Source organism: Rhea pennata, chromosome 1 (genome assembly GCF_028389875.1).
Source record: "Rhea pennata isolate bPtePen1 chromosome 1, bPtePen1.pri, whole genome shotgun sequence".
In the NCBI taxonomy this organism is placed as follows: domain Eukaryota; kingdom Metazoa; phylum Chordata; class Aves; order Rheiformes; family Rheidae; genus Rhea; species Rhea pennata.
In genome coordinates, this window is record NC_084663.1 from 78,153,031 (window position 1) to 78,165,739 (window position 12,709).

At 39.3% G+C, this 12,709-nt stretch overlaps 1 protein-coding gene across 2 annotated transcripts in view; it reads right to left on the reverse strand.

Annotated features, from left to right (window-relative positions):
* Positions 1-244: 244 nt before the first annotated feature.
* WNT7B (Wnt family member 7B) overlaps positions 245-12,709 on the reverse strand; it is a 94,000-nt gene continuing 81,535 nt past the window's right edge. For both annotated transcript variants that reach the window (XM_062570835.1, XM_062570829.1), the window contains exons 3-4: positions 11,733-12,004; positions 245-724 (exon numbers count right to left, since the gene is read on the reverse strand). In XM_062570835.1, coding sequence (XP_062426819.1) covers positions 245-724; positions 11,733-12,004 — 752 coding nt within the window. The remainder of the gene's footprint in view (positions 725-11,732; positions 12,005-12,709) is intronic.

Consider the following 12,709-nt stretch of genomic DNA (forward strand, 5'->3'; position numbering starts at 1 on the left):
AGACAGATGAGAGAAAAAGGGTTGTAAGGTTGCCAATGTCACCTTAATCCTGTTGCCCTTATTTCCAAAGCAGTTACAACAGCTAGCCAGCCAAAATGCACCATCCTTAGAAGTATAAGTAGTGGGGAGGGATTTTTTTCCCCCCAAATAAGATTAGATGTGCAAAATGATGCTGTAGTTGTTTGTTGTACTCCACTTTTCTTCACTTGTGGCTATTTGTTCTGTTCATTTGAACATGATGCCGTTATTTGCAGGTGAACACCTCTGTCCGCTCGCTACATGTGTTGCACTTCACAAAGCAGCACCAGTGGAATTTGCAATTGCATTGCCACACTTTGGTGTACTGGTGAGTGTTATAACCTCTTCCACAGCACATCATGTCGCATCCGTCTGCGTTGGGAGATGTACGGTTGCAGAGCCGTCCCTGGGTACCAACACTGCCTGTGGAAGCATCTTCCTCACAGTAGTTGGGTGACTTTTCAATATACACTAAATCTGTTTCCATTGGTTTCTGATAACTCTTAATCTGCTTGATCTTCAGGAAAGTTGGCTGTCTTAGTCTACTGGCTCGTACCACCTCCACTTGCACTGCAGCATTGTATTTCTCTTTCAAAATATATCCAATCTCTCTGAATTTAGGAAGTGTGGTCCAGCAGGTCTTAGTTGTGCAGGAACCTGAAACTCCATGGCACTTGCATTCCAGTTTCATTCTCTCCTCAAGAACCTACATGTACAGACATTTGCATATTGTTACTGGACAAAAATGCTATTGCAAGACTGCCTTACTCTCAATCTGTTAGTTCATATCAACATTCATTAACTCTGGTTGAAATTTTTCAAATGCATGCTTGTAAATACTCTTGCTTCCCAGCAAAATGGTCATAACACATTTTGTTTTACATGATATTTTATCAGAAATGCAATGTTTTGTCATTGTATAAGAAAATATTTGCATTCTATTTTCAAACAGTGGAAAAGATTTACTTAAATTTCAGAAGATGTGGTTTTAGAAACAAAGCTGTTCATGGAACTCCAGTGATGTAAAAAGATTTTCAAATCACGTTTATTTTGAAAATGGAAAATATAAGGTAAAAAAATCCAAATATTTAATCTTAATTCCTTCAAATAATGTTCCTTTATTCTTTAAAAGATTTTGACTAGCATTAATTTTCATCTATGTTGTGTGGCTTCACGGTCACTGTAAAGTGCAAACTTTCAGCTGCACCAGCAGTGGCAATAGCAACACACCTATTAACTGTTTAACCCACAGGACAAACCACCACCTTTAAAAGCAGGACTTTTTGCAGCAAATCAAGCAAATGTGCAGTCATAAATATATATTTTTTGCATCAGGACCCTGATGGTGCATCATTAGAGGAAATAAAATCTGCTGCTGCAGTAAGACTCTCTCCGACAGTGGATGTAGTTGAGGGCTCAGTAGCAGTTTTGCCATCAGAAAAGGTTACTCTAGTGAGTGTCACATGAGCCCTAGGAGGGATCTGAGTGCTGGCGGGAGCTCAGCTCCCAGCCATGTCCTAACTTCAGCCTCTTCTGTGCTTCAGCTGTGCAGCCACTGGCATGCAGTTCCCTTCCTCACACTTCCCTTCTTTGTGCTGATGTGCACCCAGGGGGAGCACCAGCAGATGCCTCCTACTTCTCCTGTGAGGTGGAGGGGTAAATTGCCGCACTGAAGCTACTCTGTTTTTCTGCGCTCGCCCTACCGCTTAAACCTGACTACCATTACACCCACAGTTGTCACTAGCTTGTGAAAAGCAAGTCCAAAGAACAAAGCAGGCTGATCTTTCTCCTTTGCAACAGGATGCTAACAAAGAAATATGAGCCACTGAGCTTGTCTTGAAGCATTACTGATGCTGCAGTCCATCTCCTGTAGTGGTTTCATTGCATATCCCAGAACATGACTGAAATGGGCACAGGATAAAAGGGTAGAAATCTGAGTACAATGGTATAATGAAGCAGAAGGGAAGTAAAAAATGCTTACTGCTTAAGAAACTAGCCTTAAAATAAAAACTGTACAGCTTTTGGTTATCCCTGCAAATAGAGGGCACCCTCCTGAGTTGTTCGAGTTTCACTTAAATTGTATGTTTTGTTTTTTTCCCAAATTTCTGGGGTTTGAATATTAAAGAGAATATTTAGTTTTGGTTCTCCCCTGCCAAGATACAGTAGCAAGTATAAGACAGCTAAGCATCCAGTTCAAAAATACCTTAGACTTTCTGGAACTGCAGACTGTCACTGGATCAAGAAAGAAAAAACAGATACCAAGAAGGTTTACTGGCTATGTAAAAAAGCTCTTATAGCTGCAGATATTCTAAAAAGAAAATGAAAGGGGCTAAAAGCTGCTTTCTGTGGATGCTGGGAAGGCCCCTGCTCTCTAAAGAACCGTCACCATTATGACTTCTCTATAGAAAAAAGTGAAGGCAAAATACTTGCTGGGTTGAACCACAGAGGCAGCAGCATTTCACTGGCTGTGTGTAATGGGAGGCTGTATGAAATATTCTGGGGTCTTTTGAGGTTCCTTTGTTTCTACTTCATGTCTGTGCAGGAGGATGTGATTTCTCAAAGATCCCCGAGTAAGATTCCAAACCTGTTCTGCAAATTTGTGTGACAATAATCAATTGGTATTTAAGTGTGCATGTATGCATAAAAAAATGCTTGTAAGCATTGCTTGATAAGTCTAAAGCATGGTTTCCTAAACTAGCCATTTTCTACAGCTCTCTTTCAACCACTAGCCAACATGCAGTTACAGCAAAAATTATAGCAAAAAGAGGCAACCTTCTCCACACCTTCACCAGAGAGCACCACAGGATCTAAGGACTTCCTGGAAAGCATTAGGAATGAGACCAGTCCTGTCATGCCTGATCTGAGTTCTTCTTTTCCCCAAGTAAGAAATCATGGTGAAGAGCAGGTTTGTGGGTTTAGTGTGTATTTTGTCAGGTTCTTGGTTGGCTTGTTATATCTATTTTTTAGATGGAAAAGGCCAAGTCAGTAACTTGCTCTGAGAGTGAGAAGAGCAGAGCTAAAGAGGCAAGGCTCTAATTCTTGTGCAGGCTCAATACCCTGGGCATTGTCCTAAGGAGCCTCAGTATATCTCACTGATGTGCTTCTTCTTACTAGAGAAAGTTGTATCGTTCTCGAAAACAAAGATATTACCCATTGTGGTTTCCTAGCTGATATCTTTATATATATATATATATGTTTAGGTATGTATGTGCAGATACATGTTTGTGTGTGTGTGTGTGTGCGTGCGCATACGCGTGCACATTTGGTTGATATGCTATTGTTAGGCATAGCCTGATACACACTGTAGTACCATCTCCAGCAACTTTATTCTGTCTTGATTTTTTTTTTTTTTTTTTTTTTTTTTTTTTTTTTTTTTGAGCCTTCTCTCATGATTTTGGAATGCTTGGGGTTACAACACTGAGTGCAGGCCCAATCATCAGGTAGTTAAATTCCTAAATGCTATAATTTATGTGCCCACAGTCAGCTGTGGGTATAAAATTGTGCCCAAAAACTTGGAGGTCAGGGAATAGAAGGCCCAAACTAAGCAGATTCAAAGTAAAATGTTTTCTGTTTCCCCACAGATGCTGCTGAACATTCCTTTTTGCTCACAAGCTCTCCAGCTTTCTAGGAGGTATGTCCATGAAGCCCAATGAGATGTCATACAGAGATCCCTGATTATTGTAGCTTAACGTTTATATGGTAAGCAGCATGTTATTCCTTGAGTATTTCAAGGCACTTCCCACCTGCAAGCAAGGAGCCACTGAGCCTGGCCAAGGTGATAGAATTTGACCCTGTGCACTTAATGCTGTGAATGAGGAGTAACTAATGTTGCCTTCATATAACTGTCCTCAGCACAATTCCCATCAAAGCTTTGACCCTGAGCCTTAAAGGTACTTATTTACTCAAATCTAATACATTATACCAAGTTAGGTGCCTGATTAAAGATTGAAAATCATTAGCTCATATGACCCACTCTTTCAGCAGTTTCATTTGTCATATGTCAGTGCCTCATATCTAATCTTGAATAGTTTGCAGCAAGATCTACTTCCCAAAGCAAATTTCCATCACTGGACTGCACTGCCTCAGACTAATGGTAGGAACATTCTTTAGGTCCGTTTTCCACATACAGACCCACTCCCACTCCAGTATGATCTTGCCAAGTAAAATTTTCTAACTACTACTGCTAGTTTGTTAAATGAATTGTGAAATACAATGTTCAAGCTTTTTTGTTCCACATATTTTTATACCTATATAAATCATGCACCGAAAATGCAATTTGAGGGTTGTCTACTGCCAGTTAAGTAGAAAATCCTTGCAAAGACTGATTAAAACAAAGTGATATGCATGAAAAGAAACTCATTTTTCAAGTTTCATATCTAGACCCAACTGCATAACATCAGATACAGTTTCTGTACTTATTAAAAATCCTATCTGGATAAAATATGTAAAAACAATAGTAACATTTTGTGTGTGTTTGTTTTGGCTTTACTTTTCTGATTTTTGTTTTCCTTAGTGGAAATGCACATTTTTGGACCAGACATTGAATGTAACAAAATCCATATTACTTTTTGATTGCAAAATCAAAAAGAAATAGAAAACTTGAGGAGTTTTTCTCCCATCAAATATACCAGTGATCAGCTTTTGCCTTGAGTAATGCCCATATTAAGAGAGACAGATTCTGGTGTTAGGATGTCATCATTGACTTTGATACTCAAGCAGCTGTGGCCATGAGAGCCACTGGCTCATATATTGTAAATGGGTACTGTCTAACTTAAGTCTCAGTGTAGCCAGGGATCAAGGACTACTGTCAAAATGCTGATCTCAAGGACCCATCTGGGAAACAAAATTGGGTTTTGTTTTTTTTTTTTGTTTTTTTGGTTTTTTTTTTTTTTTTTTTTTGGACTCCAATAGCTAGAGTTCTAATACTAGTAGGACATAATGCTACTCCTCTAATACAAATATCCTTAAAAATTCTTCATTAATAGGATATCAGAGAACCCAAAATAGAGGAATTCACATCACATCTCATTGGATCGTACCCAGCCCTGGGAAAGAAAGGCTGACACTCACTGTGAACTAGGCAAAGAGCCAGGAAGAGAAGAATATGGGTGCTTCAGCTACATATTTTTCTCTTGCACATTCCAATCAGAAGCCATTCCATCTAGCATCAAAATAGTATTTATACTTTGCAGCATGGGATATGAGGCACTGACTTATTGTGTTTACTTCTTTCATGTCACACCCCTAGTTTTCTTACTGTTTAGTTCAATGGGAACGTGGAGCCACCACTTTGCAGCGTGTCTAGATCCAGCCACAAAGCAAGACTGCCTTCCCCCCCCCCCCCACAACAGGGCAGACTCCAGCAGGTATGAAGAGCCTGATTCAAGTCCTCCTGCCCTTTACCTTCCTCTTGAGGTAAGGCACCCACTCCCACAGTATCCCCATTGAACGCATGTAAAATAGTGAAGAAGACACATTTCTCTGGTCACTCAAATTCTCCTCTTTGCTAGCAGGAAAATAAGCCTTGGATTTTGGGACCTGCTGCCCATCAGATGAAGGTCATTATTGTTTACAGAGCCTTACTCAGCAATGCCTGTTCCCTAGAAGAGGCCTTTTAGAAGAGAGAAAATAATTTCAAAAGAGTTGCATTAACTTTGAGCAATAAATTGCTGCAATGAGTCAAAACTTTCTGAACTTTATTTTTCCAGTGAAATGCTAAAGCAAAAGTCTTGAGAAGCACCCTTTAAATCATCGCAAACCCAACTAAAACTGCAATATTTCACTATCTTTCCTATGGAACTTGCTGTAAAGTTTGCAGATAAAATTTCAAATATCATCTTAAAGGGATGAAAATATTTCTTGTTTTTGTAAGGTCAAGCAATATAGAAATGTCAGGTTTGGGGGGGAGAGGGTTGTGTAGTAATATTTTGCTATATGAAAGTTATGTGTGTCCTGCAGACATTGCATCATATGCATGGATATGCCCATTTCTAGAATAAAACCTTTTAGCAAGTTCTCAAATATTTGGCTATTTCTCCCTCTACTTTTAATGCAAAATGTCCAAAATGTTGGGATAGTACCAGATGTAGCTTCTGGCAGTCAATGTTAAGGGTGTGTTTCTGGAAGAAGAAAATAGACTAGTAAATCCAGCCCAACTGGAAGCAAGAGAACTACCCTCATGAGATATTGAGCCAAAGCTTGCATACTCAGGACATATGGATAAGTATTAGCTATCCATCTAACCCACCCAAGCTGTAACACTGAACTTTTTGAAGGTGGATTTATATCTGTCTGCAGATCAATTTAGTGGGAAAGTGGAAAGCATGCCATCAAGCACAGCTATCGAAAGTTTTTCTTTCATGAGTATTTTCACAGTGGACGTGCAGTGAAATAGTTCATTTCTTTCAGAGAAAGAAACTTTCAGCAAATAATGGGCCGAGGGCTGTAAAACCTGGAAAGTCACATTCTTTAAATCGCTGAAATATCTTAGGAACCGAAGTCATATTTTGAAGAACATTTTAGGCATTTAGGAGCATAAAATCAGTTAGCTTTCACTTTGAAACTGCAATACAGCTTCCACTGCAACTTTGGTGCAATTCATCCAGAGTTTCTTTTTGGGGGGTTTTGTCTAACCTTCATCTCCTGCTAGGTTACGTCTAACCTTCATCTGCTGCTAGGTGACAGTGAGGACAGTCTGTAATCTTTTAAGGGAGGCCAAGCATCTTGCAGATGTGAGCTTATTAGTTTAAATATTTCACGTGAGGTGAGCTGAGCTAACACTACCTGATGTATTTTATGCACATATAGACCACATATATAATTATATATAATTATGTACATGCATAAACTATATATATATACACATACATTCATACATACATATATGTTTAATGAATGGTGACCATCAAATCACCTCATTAGCTGTTCTACCGCCAAAGCATGTCAGCAAAAAACCCTTCCCAGTACCACAGTTCTGTGGCGCCAGGAACTGTGAGAACTAGTCATGGCTTAGATGGAAATGTTGTCCCAAGTAATTGAATAATCTCATTTAAAGAGAGTCTGAAAATTTTTTTGTCCCCACACTCTTATTGTTTCAAATGTAAAATAAGATGTTGTCATCTTCCAGGCATTCCAAAAAAACAACAAGAAAAAACCATTGACATTACAAAGGAAAAAATATTGGGATGGTACCAGGCTGAGTTTCTGGCACCAAGTGTTGTGGGTGTGTTTCTGGAAGGGAAAAAATATATATATACCAGTTTTTTCTCCACATAACCACAGTCATTGTCTAGAATAAGAACCTAATTGATTGATAAACTGTTGGAAATATTTATTCTTTTCTTTTTGGTAAAAGCTGTGATCTGCTACCAATTTGTCAGCTTGTTCTTTTACCTCTCCCCTTTAAAACAAACAAACAAATCCCCCATTTTTCTAACTGAGATTTCCCATGAGTGCAGGTCATTGTTTTGAAGCTTTCAACAAAAAGTTAAGATTAATAGCATGCATTCCCAAATGTTACTCTTTCTAAGTACATTTATCCCAGAATAAAAATACTTGTTGCTAAAAATACATGGTGGAAAGCGGTCTCATGAAACAGCAGCAAAGCTTACTTGGGTTTGTTGCTATTTAATTTTTCATTACTATATCAAGGTTTTGCCCACAGATTTCTTTGTAATCATTCAGATTAGCAACATGCCATTCTTTCCCCTTTTCACAGCAACATTTGCATTAGACTTATGCTAGTCTTCCATGGGAAGGGGGCAGGCAGAGGCTTAGTTTACCACATTTGTACTTTCCATTCTGAATCATAGCAGACATTTAAAAAAATAATACTGGTTAGGTACTTTGCTCTTTTGCACAGCGTGGCGCTATTTTGTCGCAAAGCATAAATTTTCCATCAGTAGCATCTCATGTCACCAGGGCTCCCTAAGCCTTTATTTCTTTGCATTGATGGAAAGTTTGTTATTTTGTCACTGGTGCTATTCATTACAAACTTATTGGAAAATTCACAAACTTGTCATTAGCTGAAACAATTCTTAGAAATGCAATGCAGAGCAATTTAGGGGATTCAGTCTTTCCACAGTCATCAGCAATTGCCCCAAAAGCCTAAATATCTGGGTTTTTTTCAAGGAGGCACTTTATTAGAATAATGCTGTGCTGAGCATCCCTGCTCCAGAATCAAGTTAAACAGCCTCCAAAACTATTTTCCCCCTCATCTGTTTTCCAAAGTTTGTGTAATTATTTATACAGCATGCTGTTTTTTCCTCTAAAAGAAATTCCTCAGTACTCTGTTTTTAACAAAACTGAAGCAGGCCAGCTTTTGGGAACATCCCTATGATAGCAAAACATTACAGTCACTGCTATAGTTACAAATGTTTCTGACTCCTAGGCATATCTGAGAGAAGAGGCAATTCTGGGACAGGCACTGGGAGAGATTGAGAACAGACAAAATTCCTGCCATTGTCCAGGAAACTTTCCTTGCAGTGTTTAATACTGTACCCGTATTATTGCCTTGGGGTTGAAAATGCTAACCAGACTCCTGAATACTGCTTCTAGTAATGGTTTTCTCAACACCTGATAAAAGTCTAATGAAGTCATTGAGGGCCTTCCACTGACTTCAGAGCAAGTTGGAAATAATTTTAGGTGACACTGGGGGCCCTTTGCATCCTTTCATTCCTGATGTTTCTGTATTAGGCAGCTCTGAGATTTAGAGAAAAGGCTAGAATTAAAATAGTAAATTTATGGACTATATACTGTTGATCCTACCCAACTCAAAAAGCCAGTTCAGTGTGACCTAATAAAGGCTGGTATGCTCTAGTATTATAGATGTAAATACTGGGAGAGGTTTTAAAGAGTGGAAATCCTGTGGTATATATAACCTTAGAGAACTGGCTAAAGTTTATATTCAAGTTCTTTGTGTGGGGGGGGGGGGTTCATTAATACTAATTTTGATAAGATTGAACTGTAACTAAGAAATACATTAATGGTTGACAGAAACATGCTCATTGTAGGTTTTCTGTAGGAATCTACAAAAGCATGTATTTTGTTTACTGTCTTGTCAATCCTACCCTTAGGTTGCTGTGAGATTTTGGAAGAAGAAAGAAGAAAGATGTAAATTCAGTGTTACACTCAAGCAATTGTGCAGCCATAAATCCAGTATTTCTGTCATGACTGTGAACAAGGACCATGTAGAGTGTGTCAGCATGACATCTGCATGCAAGCAAAGCTACTTGTTTCAGATTTTGTTTCAGGTTCATAACCTAATCCAAGCTTATACAGGCTCCCCTAAACTGCCAAATATCAGATGAATGTAGGAGGTTCATCGAGATTCTCAGAAGAGACTTGTGATTTCAGGTTGAAATTGCATAACACTCTATAGTTTCACAAATCCAATACAGAAAAGAAAAGTACAATGTACCCATGTTTCTAGAGTTTTGCTCTGACATTAAGTTTTGGTTAATCCTCAGATTCAGAATATCTAATTTATACAAATACCAGATGATCTCAGATGAACCAAAATCACCAAGTATAATATACTCTACAACTTTGCATATCCCTTTCATGGGAATGTATGTCATAACACCAACATTATTTCTAGACATGGCCCTCAAACCATCTTTTATATGATCACATTCCTCAGGATTTGATGGGCTGTACTTAAAAAACAAAAACAAAGAATTTCATCAAACCGTTTCGGTCAACCTTAGGTCTTCAAAATGATACGATGCATTAATGACTATAATGAAACTCTATGGGTATAGATGACTACTGAAAAATACCAACAACAGAGTGGATGAATTCCAAAACACTATTTGTAAAGAACTGTATTTGGGGGAAAAGCCTGTTTTGTCAGTATTTACAAGCCTTTTTCTTCAGATCTCGAAAATATTAATGTGAGTGAAGAACGTTCACAGAAAATGAAATTCTTAAAAATGTTAAAATAAAGGCATTTACATGAATACTGCTACCAGAAATATTTGTACCAACACACATCTTTGGTTTACTTACATCCCCCTGTTTATGAAATTTCTGATGAACAATAGAAATATGATTTGCTTAATAAGAATCAGCAATGTGGTCTATTGGTTACCAGCCTGTATTTAGAACTGGGGGACCTGGGATCAGTGCCTGGATCAGATACTGATCTGCTTTCTGCCCTTGGGCGAGTGACTTCACTGTTCTCCATCTATGCATCCACTTTTGCTCCTCTGGCCCTCTTGTGATGGGACAGGACTGTAATATGTTCAAAACAGGACGTATATCACCTCTAGGGGGGTGTCCACAGTACCACATGAGGCTGCCAGTTTTGATAGGGATCATAATCCATCTTAGCCGTACTAAGTGCTCCACTGCAAGTTTAACATGTGACTTTCTTCTGTTTTGACCTCCAAACACAATGCATGATGCCAAGTTGAAACACCTCAACTAAGGGAGATGACCAAGCCCAGGATGGAAGACTTTCCATGCAGCAATCTTGTATTAGATGCTCTTACCCACCTGACAGAGCACTTTTAGGGAAAAAAAAAGTGCACCACTCTTAGACTGCTTTCTGTTGTGCTCTTCAGAATGAATTTCCTCCCTCACTTCTGAATCCTATTCTTCACTTGAGATTAGGCACCATATTTGGTCTCTTTCATCACTTTGAATTTGTGTAATACTCTTCCCCCAGTGGATAACTATCCATATAAACCTCTCAGGTTCAGTGCATAACTGCAATCCCCTGGACGTTTTGCTGCATTCTCCAAAATACAGACTGTAAAATGATTGTACTGTGTCTGCCACCATCAATTCAGCCATCTCTGAGGTTGACCTCAACAACTAGTGCTTGGTGTAGAATAAAAACACACACTGTTTTAGAGAAGAAAATATCAGTCTGACTTTGGAGGCTGCATGGGGAGGAGTAGTGTATTGGAGTCTCCTACAACACAATATATACATGCTGGATGGTAGAAAATACACTTTTTTCACTTAGAAGAAAACACTTTGAAGGAAATCAGTAAAATCTCTTTTGAGGCTGGTGTATATTGTGTAGAAGGATTTATTGTACTTTTTAAAGGGCAAACTTTGAGAGCTGTGAGGATAGTTATTCAATGGACATAAACATAACGGAGCTATGCCGAATTATTTTTTCAATTGCAAGCAACTCGGTAGTGATTGTAGACATGAAATTGTTTCTTCTTCCAAAGTGACACTTACCATACAGCTGTTTGTACCCTGCCAGTGAGAAGTGGACAATTGTGCATTTGCTCTGATGTATTTGATTAGAGCTGTGGTCAAATAAGTGCTTTGTTTTTGGATGGAATAAAGAGCTGCTAGTGCTATAGGAGTTCAGCAATGCAGCAGTCCAGTCCTGTCCCATTACAAGCCCATCATCTCTTGCTAGATATTTGTGAAGGAGATGAAACGCAAAGATTTGTCATTATTCCAGACAGCTCCAGCAAAGTCCTGGCTGTTAGTGGGGGGATTGGAAAGAAGTCTTACGAAGCAGAAATATTTAGAAGAACAGTGACAGGCGCTGTAATACATAGTCACTTGGAATAAAAAGGAACAACAAGAAAATGTAAACATTAAACACTGTCAGGTAATTTGATACGGGTGAGGGATACCAGCCAGAGAAAGAGGTGAATTGTTCAGGAGTTCCTCTTTAGATCAAACCAGCCTCCCTCCTTCCTCCAGCACACACATTTCCCCATCCCTGGTCCTTTCCAGAATACCTTTCTTCCAGCCTCATTGTTGTGCAAGTTCATCAGCCGTCGAGCGTTCTTTTTGATTTCTCGGGCATCCACAAACTTCCGGGAGAACTCAATGCCATATCTGATATCCGCAGAGCAGCCTCCCCATTTCCAGCCCTCCTCCTGGTTGTAGTAGCCCTGTTTCTCTCGGTCGCAGCCACAGTTGCTGAGATTGCCCTGGCTGCAGGCGGCTGTGACAGCATGTGCAACCCCAGCAGCAGTAATGGCATAGGTGAATGCAGCTTCCCTGCTTCCTGTGGAGAGAAGCCAAAAGCTGGTGGGTTTGCAGAAAGGCAGCACTTACTGAAGAAAGTTACACATATTATGTACAGCAGCAGCATCAGGTGGGAATGCAAGAAGAGCATCACTACCTGTGTGTATTTCTCATTCCTAAAAAATTATGCATTTATTTTAAATGCTTGGTGAGACTGAGGCTTACTGATCCAGGGAGCACAAGCAGTGCAACAGTCCCATCTTAACCAGAGGGGAGTTGGGCGATGCATTTGGACATTGATGAGGTGAGGCAACACAGTTTGGTTGCACAGTATCCAGTCAGGTTGGCTAGCTGAATAGAACTATATGTATTTCAGATGAAGAATAGGTAAGTCACTGATGGCAATGCACACTGGAAGATAATAGCTGACTTTACGTGTTGGCACTGCTTGGGAAAAATGAGTATTCAGATACCTTAGGAAATACCAGACCTTTTCAGATATGCAAGAGGGCTAGGACACAAATGGGGAAGGTTGTTCATCCATCTTTAATAGTGTTCCAGTAGTGACCTTTGCTAATGCTTTCTGACAAGTATAGCAAAAGAGGCCTGTAAAGACAAGGTAGGCAGCTTTTTCTTCTTTCAAGACAAGGTAGAGATCAGCTCTTTCCTTTGCTGATTTCTATTGCATATGAGCTTCGTTGTAACAACTCCTCTTTCTCATTCATACTCTGAATCAAACTTCTGC